At 40.7% G+C, this 15,886-nt stretch overlaps 1 protein-coding gene across 6 annotated transcripts in view; it reads right to left on the bottom strand.

Annotated features, from left to right (window-relative positions):
• SH3KBP1 (SH3 domain containing kinase binding protein 1) overlaps positions 1-15,886 on the bottom strand; it is a 351,211-nt gene that overhangs the window by 45,770 nt on the left and 289,555 nt on the right. For all 6 annotated transcript variants that reach the window (XM_045014652.1, XM_045014513.1, XM_045014730.1 and 3 more), the window contains 2 exons: positions 6,049-6,150; positions 2,674-2,725 (listed from right to left, as the gene is read on the bottom strand). In XM_045014652.1, coding sequence (XP_044870587.1) covers positions 2,674-2,725; positions 6,049-6,150 — 154 coding nt within the window. The remainder of the gene's footprint in view (positions 1-2,673; positions 2,726-6,048; positions 6,151-15,886) is intronic.

The following is a 15,886-nucleotide window of genomic DNA, read 5'->3' as shown; positions in this document are numbered from 1 at the left end:
CCATGATTTTTCCAGGGACTGAGGTGAGGCTGACAAGTCTGTAGTTCCCTGGATTCTCGTGTTATTTATGCTTCTATCATGTGCTATTTTTCTATTTTAGCTCAGTAAAAGAATATATTGATTTTTAATTATTTAGCATGCAACTGATAGTTCTGGATCTAATGTTTCATATCATATCTTACCAGGTATTCAAAACCATCAATAGCAGAATCAGCCTCATGCTAAGACTGGTAAAATATACTACCAGTGATTTCACACTGTAGTTGGTGGCAGGAGATATTCATTCATAACAACAAGTACAGCATTCTTCAGCCTTAAAGTGTCGTACAGACAGTACCTAAACATTCACAGACTTCTTGTGCATACATAGCATTGTCCAGTCAGTAGACTGGGTTTGGAACTAGGAACCTGAAACACCTGAGTTTTCGTCTTTGGCTTTTGCCCCCAACTCTAATGGCCTTGATCAAGTCATTTAATTTCCCTGTGCCTCAATTTTCACTTTGAAAAGGAGCGCATAATATCTACCTGTCTTGCAGGGCTATTGTGAGGACTAAGTAGCTCATACTTTGAGTGTGCATAGGGCTATATACAGGCTAAAATTATTATTCTCCCCATTTTACGAAAGGGAAACAAACCCGAAGCAGTGATATAAACAGCAATGTAATCTTTTAAAGGATTTTTCGAAAACATAGCCTTGATTATAATTTCATTAGTGGATAAAGCATGGCTGATTTTTTTTTAACACTGCAACCACCACTAGATGGCAAAGTTATACTGATCTCAGTGAGCAATGATTCAGGTAGATCATCTGAATAACAAAGAATCTTAAAATTAAATCTCTTTTTAAGTGTCTCAAGACAAAGAAGTGAACTATTGGCATGATTAAACAAATAGAAACAACTGCTTGATTGAGTTAAATTTAAATTATAGTCCCTTGATTCATAATCAGATACATTAGTGAACTGAAACATAAACTTGTAACAGATAACAATAGGTAGAAAACCCTGACTAGACTGGCTAAAATTTCCCAATGGTGGTAAGTAACGGTGGGAGTGTGATTGCAGAGAAACCATTGGATTTTTAACCAAGAGGTGGGGAATAGAAAACAGTGATTAAAGTCCTTTGTCCTCACTAGTGCCTGAACCACTGTGACAACAACTGGGAAATTTTAGGGGGAAAACATTAGTGCAGACAAGGCCTTTGAGACCATCCCATTCATTCTGAGTTGTTATTATGACCTAAACACAACTTGAATTCTGTCTTTAAGGCTAAAATTTTCAAAAGCACTTTAAGAAACTTATGCCTGGGCTACACTAGCAGGGGGGTTCGAACTAAGATACGCAACTTCAGCTATACTATTTGCGTAGCTGAAGTCGAAGTATCTTAGTTCGACTTACCTGGCCGAGGTGGAGTACGGGCATCGATTAGCGGATCGATTTATCGCGTCCAGATGAGACGCAATAAATCAATCCTTGATACAGTGAACGCTACTGATCCGGCGGGTAGTCTAGACGTACCTCCAGTTGCGTATGTGCCACTGAAACGTAGTCACTTATAACATTTTTACCCTAAGGTCTTATCTACAGAGGTAAAACTGGTTTTGTTTAACTGGGTTTGATCATGGTTCATTCTAACATGGTTTAAACACAGTTTGCTTACCCAGAGAATAATATGAATATGTAATTCTTGCTTGTTCTCCCTAACAGCCTCCTTTGATTTAACTCTGTGTAGTCAGACAGAATATCATCAACCAGGTAAAGTGAAGTACATATAATATTCATAAAAAATAATCCAGATATCTTCCTCATTCTTCACAGCAGGGATAAGAGTTTTAAAAACATGTTTAAACCCACATGTTTAAACATAGTGATGCCTAATCTACACTGGGCAGGTAAATCATATTTGTGTTAACTATAGTTAACTCCAGTTCAGCTGCAGTAGTATGGTTTTGGATCTAGCCATAGTAAAAATGCAGACATACCAGGGAACTTGGTTACAACACAGGTTGTCCCCTAAATCAGTTTCAACATGATTCCATCCATGGTTAATAGTGTACTTAAGCCTACCTGTAAAATATGGATAAACAAGAAACTGAAACTATGGGATTGATCCTGCAACTGGATCCACACATTTGGACCCCTGCATACATGCAGATCCAGTTTCAGGAGTGAGGCCTAAGTTGCAAATAGATAGGAAGAAGGCCATGTATCTCTAGTGTAGATCGGGCTTACTGGTGAAAGATTAATAAACTTTCCTACTACCGTTTATATTCCCTAACATTATGACACTGACCTTGTAAAAATGTATGCATGTGCTTAACTTTACGCACCAACACAATTTGATTTAAATTCCAAGAACAAAAGTTTCATGTTTAGTATAAACTGTTTGAAATGAACCATAATATTTAAAATAAATCTTCTAATGTATTAATTTCAAATAAGAATTGGCATGTGTCCTCTTTCAGTTCACTCACAATCTATTCAGAAAGCAGATCGCAAACTTTCATGGTTGTGTAATCTTTTGCATCTTGTATCCAATCTACTGTTAGTGATTGAGATTCTTCCTGTATATTGGCTTTGATACTGATGGCATCCATACAAATTTAAAAATACACGTGTTCTGTATGGAATGTGTTTCACTGATGTATATTATATAAGAGTAACAACACCTTACCTGACCCTTGTTTGGTGACAGGAGCTGACGGAGGTGGTGGTTTCTTAGGTCTCTAAAATCAAGGAAAAGCAGAAAAGAGATTGCTTGTAAACACTTGAACTCATAGAAAGATTTGATGTAATAATACTTTACAATGACAATTACAGGTCTTCAGATTCCAGGCCTGTCAATCACACATTTCACAAGTACTAAATTCAATTAAAAGATTTTCAAGAAAGAAAATGTAATTGAGAAACAATATGCCACTTTACTATTTTTATACTTGAAATGTCTTTTAGATAAAAGCTCAGCGTTAAGTGGCTTACAATCACTGAAAACAATGGCCTTTTGTACACTGAAGTAGCCTTTGCAATTAAGATTTAATTTTGTAAATATCCAAAGCCATTTTGAAAAATGTGTAGGCAATGCAGGAACTGAAATATGTTTCTTACACTAAGTTTGAAGCATAAATGCAGAACACAAGAAATACTCTAGAGGTTACATTTTTCCATTTGCCAATATATGGTTGTTATCCCATTTGTGAAGAACATCTTCAAGCACAGTTATTAAGACTTCCCATGCTTGATGAAATGAAGCTAATTATTCACATCAACAGCCTATTATTCATCATTTACTTTTATTTTCTCTGCTGTCACCATCCTTCCTAAGAGGACTGCAACATTTACATGTTTCACAAATACGATCACTGAATTGGTTCCAGATCTGTTTTTCTTCTCTATTATGTAGATTAGCTGCCGGTGGTTTTTCCTTTTGTGCGTGTGTGCACACCATACTGACAGATGCTGTAAATGCTTTGGAGTGAATGCAAAATCAAACGGGGCATATGACACACTAATTTAACTACCACACTTAAAATAAAAGGTCAAAGCTATTGAGTTAAAACTCTTCTAATAAAAAAACATGTGTGTGTGTGTATTATATATGTTTTTATTAGAGAGGTTATAGATAGATAGATATAAAACACACACACACACTCTCTCTCTATGTGCTATTCCTCATTCCTCAGGATGACTATTATTCCGCTTAATCACTTGCAACCTAATGGCCCCACATAAAAGCCACTACCTTCTTGACTGAGGAACATTGATCAGGACACCCTTTATTATAGGTGGGGCTGGTAGCACTGCTTACTAAGTTTGCCTGATACTACTCATTATAAGCCTGTGTTTTCAGTTGCTTATAACTTTCCAAAATTTAATCCTTTTGGCTGAAATTTTCCTTGTTGGGTGTCTGCCTCAGGCTGAATTTTTTTGGGGGGAAAGTTCAACAATTTTTTTTCCAAATTTAGCCAAGTTGCAAGCCTTTGAAATAAAAATTACAGTTCACATGTGCTCAGTAAAGATTTACTAGGGCTAAATAGCTACAGTCTCTGAAGACCCCATTCTCACTGAGTATGGTCTAGCCCCTCACACCTCTCACATGTGACTGGACGGCAGATGCACCATCCCCACAGAGTGACTGAGCATGTTCCAGCCCAAGGCTAAGGGGGTTCAAAGCCTTTCCCTATAGTGGCTGTTCTGGGCCAGGGTGAGGCTGGACACTGGAGCTGAGAGCAGGGAGCCTGCCTCTCCTGTGCTTTCAGTGCCAGGAACGGGGGAGGGGTTGGCTGAGTCCAAGCTTGGCTGAAGAGCCTGAGGATGGAGCTTGTGACTAGGGGCTAGTGTCAGGAGGGTGATGGGAGGAAACAGATCAGACAAATAGCTGAGAAGAGGAAACAGGGACTGGCTGGAAAGGAGAGTGGGACTGCAAGTTAGGGCAGGGAGCAGACTGAGACTTGTCCCTGAGTCAGGAGGGGAGACCAGGACTTGCTGGGCAAGGAGTCTGAGACTGGGATGAGAAGCCTGAGCAGTGGAGACTCGGACTGAAAATGTATTAGCAAAGGTGTCTGGAACTAGGGCAGGAGCCAAGGATGGGAAAGAAACAGGAGTGGCACAGGGACTGGTTGAAAGGGACAAGACAGAAGCGCTCAAGCTTGGAAGTCTGCGCCAACAGAGGTGGATTAAGATTTACTGGGGCCCTGGGCACAAATAACTTCCCCCCCCCCCTCCCCCAGCTGCCTCGCCCTAGGTCCCTGCCCTGTGCTCCTCCTCTCCCCATTCCCATTCTCTTCCCCCCACCCCACCTCCCTGCCCCACTGCCTCTCCCCCCACCCCACCCCCTTCCCCACTCCCTCCTCCATTCACTACTCCCTCTTCCCCCAACCCCTTCCCCATGCCCCCACTCCCTCTTCCCCTCACCCTATTCCCTTTTTCCCATACCCCTTTCCCCACTCCCTTGCATATTTTTTTCAAGGGTCTCTGCCTCTTCTAGAAATCACTTTCTTTTCATTACCAGGCCTCATGTTCTTTTCCAGGCTCCCCACTCTGATGTGGAATGACATTTTACTCTGTGAAAGCGTTTTTGCTGCTCTCACAAGAGCAATAAATTCCACTTTCATCTTCAATAGTTATGCTAGCTTCTGAGAGTTGTTTTGTGATTTCTTTATCAAGGTTTCCAAGTTATTTAATCTGGCATCCAATTTTACCGTCAGTCCTTGAGAAAGAGTGTCTCTCAGTCTTGAGTTTATCACTGATGGCTTACATAATAATCACTCTGAACTATAAATGAAGAGCCTGATTACAAGCTCACAGTATCATCCTGATGACAGAGGATTTTCCTGAAAATGAGGTAGTCTCTTTAGAGAAGAGGAATCTACCAAGTTCTCTCAGAAAGTGTGTTAGGATTTCTAAATGGTGTTAAGGAAATAAATAACCTTGCCTATTTTAAAACAGGCAAAAGAATTTACTCACAGTAAAAAAAAAAATTAATGGATTCGGACAGAGCTCAAGCATATATTTCATTAAACAAGCTTAGCTTTCTTCTTTCAAACACATGCTAGAATTTCACCCTTTTCTTTCTGGAAGAGTGCTTTAAATTATGGCTGCTGGCAAGACAAAATGACATCTGTCTAAAAGCAGTTGGTAGACTAATGTTTCATACTGTATCACACACACTGTAGACATGTTAATGATTCTGATCATCATTACACCATAAAAACTGAGCAAATTACACCATGATCTCCAGTCATTCTGCCTCAGATAAACTGAGAATGTGGCACAGAGGGCTTTAAAAACAAGGTAGTAGAGTTTGGATGACTGGTTTTATGGGCTAGCAAAATACTGTCCAAAAAATTACACAATATGGCCTCAAGCTATGAACAATCCAATCACAGATGCTGCTGCTGTTATCCAGCAATGCTACTTTCCCTAACCATTTTTGTTTAATTTTGTGCAAGTGTAACTTGTCTTGTATGAATCATAGAAATCCAGAGCAGAATTTCATCTCAACTTTTATCCTATATGATAAAGCAAACCAGAGGGAAATAATTACACTTACCTCTTTTTCAAAATCAGAGGGAAGAAGCTTGACAAAGTTATCTGGAAACACTCCACGCCTGCCATTGAGTTCTCCTTCCCACCAGCCTGCATCAATGCAATCCTACAATACATTAAAATAAAATGTCAAAAATTAAATGTGCACGTATGCTGTACAGATTTATGGGTTGTAAGGCAGTTTGCCATAACCTTCTGCCTTTTCACCACAGCAGGACAATTTTCTAGAGTTTCAGGTATGCAGAACACTCTCCTAAATGAAAGCTACAATAATCACCCTGGTTCATGTTGTGATGTGGAATAAGGAGGAAAGAACAATAAATGTAAGTGCTTAATCAAGATTGGCTGGGCTTAAAACGAAATGTTACCATTTAATCCATTAAACCATATAGGCCTTTTGGCCGGTATGATATTACTTCTCTCTGATTACATTTTAGTAAAATAAAATGATTTTATTAAACAAATACATTTTAGAATGCATTCCAAGCATTAATAAGACTCCTTTATTTTAATACTAAGGCTCTGAAATGTAAAACCTCCTCAAAGAGACCTTGACACACTAATAACTTTTACAATTATTACATTTGATCACAAGTCCATTTGAACTGTTATATGCTGATTCATTCTTTATTACCACCAATCATTGATTAGCAGTATGTTTACATCTACCCAGAAACTTCTTTAAGGCATCACCATCATCTGCAGCATTCTGTGAATAGCACAAACTAGTGTGCATAACAAAACAATTCTACTAAGGTGGTGACAACAAAAACATTGAGTTATGACATTATTCGATGACAGGCTGGAGGCACAGGCTAATTCTAAATAAAAAAAGAGAATTAGGTATTTTGGTAATGAACCATAATACTGAAATTGAAAAACACATGATAACTTAACAAGGCTTTTCATTATTATTTATTATTAATTCTCTTATTGTTATTATTATAACCAGTGATGGCAGACACTGTTGATCAGCTGCTTATAGCTTCGCCAGACGAAACGGTTCAGACTGAAATTTTCCATACTGGGTGTCTGCCTCAAGCTGGATTTTATTTGAAAGTTTCCACTAAAATGGTTCAGTCATTTAAAAAATGACATTGGGGAAATATGTTGTTTTGCTCATACTGAAAAATGTATTACAGCCATTGGATGGAGAACCTCTACCGCCCCCATGTCTTGGAGCAAGGGCTTGACATTTGGCAAGGGGTTGCCCTCCTTTTGCTGGCCCTGTGAATATTCAACCACATTTGCCCACATTAAAACCTCAGAAAATTCACAGTTCACACATGCTCAGTAGACACCTGTTAGAGTTTGGAGGTAAATTCTCTGAAGAGTCTGTCTGCAGTGAGAATAATCCAACACAGGACTGTGAAGACCACTGGCAAAGTGTCTCATCCCTGTCTAGTGCCTGGTCCACATAAAAAATAATAGTCTACTTCTGCTAGCAGTTACTGTTAACTTAAGTGAGAGAGGCCTATCAGGTGGATGTATAGGTCCGAACCCTGTTGCTGACCCAAGTTGAGAGTCAGTGTGATTCCACATGATAAGAGTTTTTTAAAAGTAGGATATTACATTTAAAAAAAACTACCTTAATAGAACATTAAGGTCTTTAATTACATAACCACATACTACTTTTTTCACAGCATGCATGGTCCTCAGGGAATGAATCAATGTCATGTAGTGAGTTAAGCTGCTGTCTGTAGGACCCTGCCTCATTTGTCACAGAAGCTGGAGGTGTGTAATCAATGAGACAAGGGACTGCAGGAAGAGAGAGGATGGTCTTATGATTAAGGTTGTGTCCTTGCATCACCCACAGAGTTTCCATGTGATACTGGGCAAGTCATTTAAACTAACATGTTCACAGCTGGCCACTAATAGTGTTCCTCATTTTCTGGGTGCCAGACATGAGAACTCTGGGGGCTGATTTACAGAAGAGCTGAGCACTCACAGCTGCAAATGAAGTCACTGGGAGGTGTGCTTTGAACGTATAGTGCTAGATAATGCTAAACACTGGGGAAAATCAGGTTCTAGGTTTCTCAAATTGGGCACCCAAAATTAGTGGAAACTTTTGGCCTTTAATCTCTCTGCCTCATTTTCTCATCTGTAAACTGGAGACAGTACAGGTCTCTCGCAACTTACGCGCATCTAACATGCGTGATTTCAGCTTTACGCTGAAAGGCCTGGAGTCCCGGAGGGGGCGTGGCCTGAAGATTTAAAGGTCCTGGGGCACCAGCTGTGGCTGGTAGTCCCAGGGCCTTTAAATCACTCAGGGGGCTTCCAGCTGCAGAGGTGGCTGATAGCCCCTGGGGCAAATTAAAGGGCCTGAGGCTCCAGCCACCGTGGAGCTTCGGGCCCTTTAAATGCCCTCCCCCCATCCTGCCGCCGGAGCTGCGGGCGAGATTTAAAGGGCTCTTCCGGGCTCCCCACCAGGGCAGGAAGCCTGGCGGAGCCCTTTAAATCCCGCCCACAGCTCCGGTGGCGGGATGGGTGGGGGGGAGCATTTAAAGGGCTCCACCGGGCTCCCCGCCGCAGAGGGAAGCCCGGCGGAGCCCTTTAAATCCCACCCGCAGCTCCGGCAGCGGGACGGGGAGAGGCATTTAAAGGGCTCCACCAGGCTCCCCACCACAGCGGGAAGCCTGGCAGAGCCCTTTAAATCCCCCCCCCCCCCCCCGCGCCAGCCGGAGCTGCAGGCGGGATTTAAAGGGCTTGGCGTTCTGACTATACGCGGTTTTCGCTTTACGCGATAACCGCGGAACGGAACTCCCGCCTAAGATGCGACAGACCTGTACCACTCCCTCACCTCACAGAGGTACTATGAGGATAAATTAATTGTCTGTGAAGCACTCAGATACTATAGCAATAACCACTATAAAAAAGCTCATGAGGAAGTGAGTAATTCTGTATTCAGCGCAGGGTTTGAATAGTGTGCAGTAAATAAGGCGCGGGGCCACACATGGAACTATGAAGATAAAAATATATAGAATAGCTGCTCATTCAGTAAGCACTGTCCAAATTGCACAATGAATGAAGCAGGGGTCCTGTGGAAAAAATAGCAGGTGATCATGGTAATTAAAGACTGTATTATAATGCAGACACATGGGGGAGCCAAATTAAGGTTGCATGGGCTTAAGATTGCTTTTCCAGGTAAGCAATTGCTTTAGTTGCCATAGAGATGTGAGATGAGTGCAAGTGAGAGAAGCAGTGTCTGCAGAACAGTCTCTCTGTTCAATAAGACGAAGTCCACACTATGAAAAACTTGAAAAAAATCTTGCTCAGTATTACAACATTACTTTGCATCTGTTTCTCTCTGTTGCATTTTTCTAGAAGTTATAATGTGTGTGTAGCAGGAAGGGATTAAATGAGAGAAATCAAATGAGTATTAAAAGGAAAGAAGACCATGAACATTTTTGCTGCCTGTCCATTTTCTATTCCGCTTATTTACCTTATTTCATCTCAGGAGAACTAGTTAAATGGCATGGTACCTTGGATAGTAATTTATTCATTGTTGGATCAGAGCCATATCTGGTCCCCCTTTCTTTTATTTTTGTTTTTAACGGCAATTGAACAACTCTTCCACTCTACTTTCCTCCTCTATTCCTTTCCTCTTATCTCTTAGTGATCAGTTTATTTTTCTCCCCCCCTCCCAACTTTCCCTCCTTTTTTAGCATTGTGGGTTGCAGTCATAATGCCTTCATTTTTCAGCACTACATTTACATCTTTGAACAGATTTCTCTTTTTGGCTTAGTAAATTGGGCTGATCCTTGGCTAACTGATGACTTTAAATAAAACAAACTGCGAGAGTTATATGGTCAGTGAAAGATTTAAAATATAGGCAGGCATTTTTACACATGCCTCATTCTTGAGGTGCAGTAACTGTCCTACTCCAGGGTGATGTCTACTTCAGCAGAGACTACTATTCAGTGTATTGAATTATGCTATATTTTGTGGTGGTTTTCTAATGTGATATCCTTTTGGTACTAAATTGCCAAAATATTTATGACCTAATTTAGTTTTGAATGGAGTTCTCCAGAGGTGAAAGGTCTGTGCATAGAACAATGGCACTATTTAGCTCTAGCTAATATTCCTGATGATTACACACACTTTATCGGATGTATTTTTTTTAGGTCAAGGTTTTAGTTATCCCCTATGGCCGGGGAAATCCTCTTCCCATTTTCTCACTTCATATACCCCAATTAAATTTCATCTTTGATGCTTCTAAGTTTACTCATTTTCATGAACAGACTTGTTATGTATCATGTTCATTAATCCAGAACAGATGGTGTCTCCCAACCCCCACAACCTGCCAATCTGGCTTATGCAGCCAATCACCACACAGGATTTTTCACACATTAAGCAAATCTTCAGACAGCCTCTCTAATTTTTCCATTCTCTATCTTATATGCAAGAAGGTCCTTCTCTGTTGCTGAGCAGAAAGGATGGGGAGACTTCATCAAAAAGAAAGCTAAGTTTGGAGAATGGGTGTACATCATCTAGGACGTCACCTTGCAGTCCACCATGAAAATACAAGATAAGGGGGAACGTGTGTTCGATAAGAACAGGAGTGTTTAATTCAGAGCTTTAAGAAGCATTGTCAAGAACAGTTTGAACCAAAATTTAGCTTTTGTAAAAATTAGCTTTAACAAAAGCTAAAGACCAACAGAACTGTTTTAATTAATTTCTTTTAAAGCTTCCAATGGAAACCTTTTATAAAACAAAAGTATATTTTCCCCCGCAGCGTTTGTAACCAACACATTGCAGTATTATGCTTGTGCATAAGAACCTGAGTATGTGATAAAATGACTTATAGAAACTATGTGGTAAAACAAAAAATTTTGACTGCTCTTTTCATCGTCCAGGCTGAGAGAAACATAAAACTTAAACAGTACAGTGAAAAGTAAAGAGGATGTTTAACTTTTTCTCCCTTTAAAAAGAAAAACTGGAGGAGTTTTTTGTAATACACTAAGGAATTTGTGTTTCACATTATTTTAAGGTGAACAGATTTTTAAATACACTCCTAGCAAAATTAACGAAGCAATAAAACCTAAGATAAAGGACATGGCTGATTCATATGCTTTCATATAAAGAGCTTTTTATCCAGAGATCGCAAATCAATTTACAGAGGAAAGAATCATCTCCATTTAACAGGTGGGAAAATGGAGACAGAGAAGAAGGGATGGGCCCAAGGTCACAAAGCAGGCCAGTGGAAGAAGCCAATTTGCAATCTACATTCTCAGACTCTCCAGTCTAGTACCCTCATCACTGGACCACAGTAAAGTATTATTAGACGAAATAAAATAATTTGTTAGCAAAGTTCTTCTATAGTAAAGGAGAAGCTTGGATGAAAAAAACAGTAAACACCACCTAACCCCCGAGCATGTACTCGGGCTGCTCCTCCTAGCCTCCATGGCTGCACTGCTATTTTTAGCCCACGGGGCTTGAGCAGATCTATTGCATGTATGTCTACCCAAGTTAAGAATTATACCTCCCAGCTATTGTGCAGACATACCCTATAAGACAAAAAAAAAAAAAAAGCTCACCTAGGATATCAGATAAAATGTCAATATGACCTGGGATTTTTAAGGAATTTATCTTAAAAAAAAAATGTAAACAGGAAAAAACATTTAGTGTCAGAGAAATAGCAAGTGCAAGAAACAGCATATACCAGAATAATCGGACACCTACTATTCCCCAGGATGCCTAAGAATTTTGCCAGTAATTGTAAGCGTACATTCTGGCAGACACTAAAGAACGATCCCTTTCTTGACATCAGCAATGTCCAGGGGAAATGGGAGTAAGGACATCCCTCATGTAATCAGAAATAAGACACACCCAGCTGCAAAAAAAATTATAAAAGGGAACCATCTCGAGAAAACAGACATTTTTGTAGGAGGGCAGAAAAAGAAGACAAAAGTGTCAATTCTGAAACTGGAGCTTACAGTGAGCAAAAGAGACAAGATAAAATTTATCAAGTACACAAAGCGTTCAAGACTTGAAAGAGAAAATAAAAGGAGCACAAGATCTGTTAGCATGTAAGCAAAGGAAACTTGTATTTGGAGCACCAGATATCTGATACCACCTGCCAAGGTGAAGGAAACATAGGCACTGTTTACAATATAAGACTACAATATAAGGTCACTTTTCAGCAGCTCCCAACTGGGGCCTTGTCAAACTCTGTCCTGGCTTATATAAGCTAAAAAACCAATGAAGTTATATTTTGTCCTTCTGGGCTAAGACGTCATTATAGTATAGTACGTGGTCCCTCAGATGGTGGGCTGCTGGACTAGCACCTTCTTAAATAGACTACAAAACTGCTGAATTTTTTCTTAAAATTACAAAGAAGGGGGAAGACACAAACTTTGTAGCTTCTGTAGGCCAAGCTTATTGCACATTCCAGAGGCTCCTTGCATCCCTCCATTTTCCCTACAAGCACCTTGTGTACCACCCTCCCATCCCCCCTCTGTTTCAGGGACTCCCTGCAGCTCCCCCACTCCCTCCCCAGGGCTGTGCCTGTCCTCTATTCCCCTCACCACCCTGTGCCAGGGCTGTGTCTCTCCCTACCACTGTTCTTTATTCCCCTCGCCCCCCCACTCCCAGGTCCCATCTTCCCCATTCACCCACCCAGTTCCCCTACTAAATCCCCGCTTCTCTCATCACCACCACACCCCCCCCATCATTGCCAAGTCCACTTCCTCCTCCTGAGTCCCCTCTGGATCCCTGCTTCCCTCATCACCTCCACTCCCCCCCACCCCCGTCCTCTCTGAGTCCCTGCTTCTTTTTCTCTTTACCTCCACTGCCCCATTCCACAAGCACTCTTCCCTGTACTCGCCAAGCCTCCATTTCCCCTATGGCCCCATATACTGTGCTCTCCCACCCCAACTCCTCTCTGTAAGACACTTATTTCTGTTAGAGTCCAAGCTACAGAAAATCTCCCCAGGCAGTGTTACATTGCTGCGTGTGATATATGTAGTCAGCAGTAGGGGGTAGTAGAGAAAGTCCTCTGCTTGCAGCACCCCTCCTCCCAGGGTTCCTTTGCACAAAATCAATATGCATAACAGACAGACAGAGAAATGCCATCAAATTGAGCCTTAGATCTTGCTTTGCTTGGCCAGCAAACAATGGTCTTGCATCCGACGAAGTGGGTATTCACCCACGAAAGCTCATGCTCCAAAACGTCTGTTAGTCTATAAGGTGCCACAGGATTCTTTGCTGCTTTTAATGGTATTCTATGAAGCCTGCTCTAAAGAGCAAGAGAACAGACTTTGGCTAATTAAATTCCTCCATGGTGGTCTTGCCAGCTAAAAGAAGGCAGTTCTTAGTTATGATTCATTGACACAAGCTAAGGCAGCTTCACTGCCATAGTCTCTGTGAAAACCAACCTGTTTTGTACATTCAGCTTTAACGTAACACCTGTGACAAAGTTATTCCCTTTAGTACAGGTAGGGAAGAGAGGCAAGGGAAATGTGTCACACCTGAGAAAGCTCTTAGGGATTTTTATGTTTAACAAAAGAGGAAATGTTTGTTTTCCTCTATCCTTTGTTAATGTTATGTTTTGGGAATTGCCCTGACGTGAGCACTCCCAAGAGACTGTGGTAGTGAGGGAAAGGTGGGAAAACTGCCCTTTATTATCTTTCCTTGAGGTTTTCAATGGGGGAATTGTCTTTTTGTGTAGGTGCAGTAGAGAAGGGAATAGCACACCTTTCTAACCTTTATTGCTTTATGCTCTCAGCTTTTGTCTGGCCAGCAAATCTCTTATTTAACCCCTAACACCTCCTTCCTCCTCTTGTGAACCCACTATTCACTTTCACCAGAGGACAGGAAGTCCCAGTTAGAAGTTGCAGTGCTGAAGTGGATTTAGTCCAGGAACAGATGTGCTAGCATTGTGCCATTGCTGGCAGTCTGTCAACAGGGAAGGGACAGGTGTTCTGTATGAACTAACCAGAAGACTGTTTGGTAAAAAAGTGTGCTTGGATATAGGCCAAAAGGGGACTTTTCTTTAAATGGAGTTTGCTTAGGAATGTAAACAGGATTCTTCTGGGGAAATGTGTGTTTATAAACTCAAAGGGTAACCCTCCTCTTGCAGCAAGGAGGTGCTAGAAACTGCCTCCCTCAGGCAGCACAGTAATGACTCTGAACCATTTATATGTTGAAAGTGACAAAGAGTCCTGTGGCACCTTATAGACTAACAGATGTGTTGGAGCATGAGCTTTCATGGGTGAATACCCACTTTGTTATATGTTGGTTTACTTACAGGATAGCTTCTGTAATTGCAAGAGAAACCCCTTTAAAACTGAAGGACTATGATGAAAGAGTATGCGAGCTTTACTCAGCTTGCTCCATGGGAGGTGTGTGCATTCAGAACCTCTGAAAATCAGGCTACTTTTATGTAAAAGTTAATTTTATGTAGATGCCTAATAAGGATATATGTGCCGAATTTTAAGCATCCAAGTTTAAAACATTTGTCCATTCTGTTCTGTCATCCTCTTCTACTGATATGTAAATTGTTCTGAAGCCCTTTGTATTATGACAGATTTCAGCTATGGTTATGTGCTACTGTGCTTTTCCTTTTACAGTCTATGGTTAAACTGCAACTTCAAAATGTGTATTCAATAGGGCTCCTTATTCAAAGTGACAGTGCTACAGTACTGCACTTGGACACCTACTATAATCTAAACAACCTTTATAAAAATCAATCCACCAGAGTATGGAAGCTGGTTAGATAGATAGATCTTACATTCTATCAGTTTTCCTCAGCTACCTCCCTTCCACCATTCACAGTCCATGTATCTCCACCAGTATTCCACATAACCAATGCTGGACTTCACCCTGACCACATTTAAATGGTTATACATTCATGTCTTTGGATGATAATACAGGGCTGGATGGTTTTCATAAATTATTTTGTAAGTATTTCTGCACTAGTGTGTATAAATATGTGGTGTAGAGTACGAGATTGAAAATGGTGACTGAGATACATCTAGGAACCATTTTGTGTGAATTGGTGATCCAAATTGTAGTGGCTACTCTACAGTGAATGGTAATTTTTATGTAGAACTTACAGAACAAAAGTTTACATGAATATGTGCATTTATGTATCCTATCTATGGTCAGAATGAATTCTCATTGGTGCCCACACAGGCTTGGGTTTTTCCCTTGGTGGCAGCCAGGTCCAGTAGACTGCAGAATCAGGAGCATCCAACATGCAAAAAAGATAAAGACCTCGCAGGAGCTCATTGGTACACTGTAGTACCACAAACTCTATTTACTACACACTATCTGTGGGGTGGATGAATGCTGGGACACAGTTGGCAAGCTTAGCCTTAGCCCTAATCACCAACAAACCCTATGTGAATCATTGTTTGGAAGAGCTGAATTCAAATTTTGGTATATTTGTATGACACCCATATTATGTGGGCTTTGGGGGCTTTTTTTCTTCCAGTAAAGAAAAAGTCAGTTTCCAAAGCATTTGGGGATTTTGCCATGACAACCCCCCCACAATTTAAACATGAGTTTCTTAGCTAAAACCCACGCAACAGTTTGAAAGTAAACATGCTAATGCTTTAGTAACTTCAAATCCATCGTGTTACACTGACCTACCAAGTCTCACTCACTTGGAATTAATTTTAAGGTAGGTTCTAACATACTCTTCTTGCACTGTAGGATTTTGCAACATGATTGAGACTGGAAATCTCCCTCATTGAAATTATCACGTTTACAGTCCTGCTAATTTCAATCTGAGGCAAAAATAATTTCATATTCTACGAAAGTTAGTTTTTATTTTGTATAAAGCAATCCTTACGCAAATTATGTTTAGATGACACAAAGGGATTTATTATTAGCCCATA

The sequence above is a fragment of the Mauremys mutica genome, chromosome 1, assembly GCF_020497125.1.
Source record: "Mauremys mutica isolate MM-2020 ecotype Southern chromosome 1, ASM2049712v1, whole genome shotgun sequence".
In the NCBI taxonomy this organism is placed as follows: domain Eukaryota; kingdom Metazoa; phylum Chordata; order Testudines; family Geoemydidae; genus Mauremys; species Mauremys mutica.
This window is presented reverse-complemented; position numbering and strand designations above follow the sequence as displayed.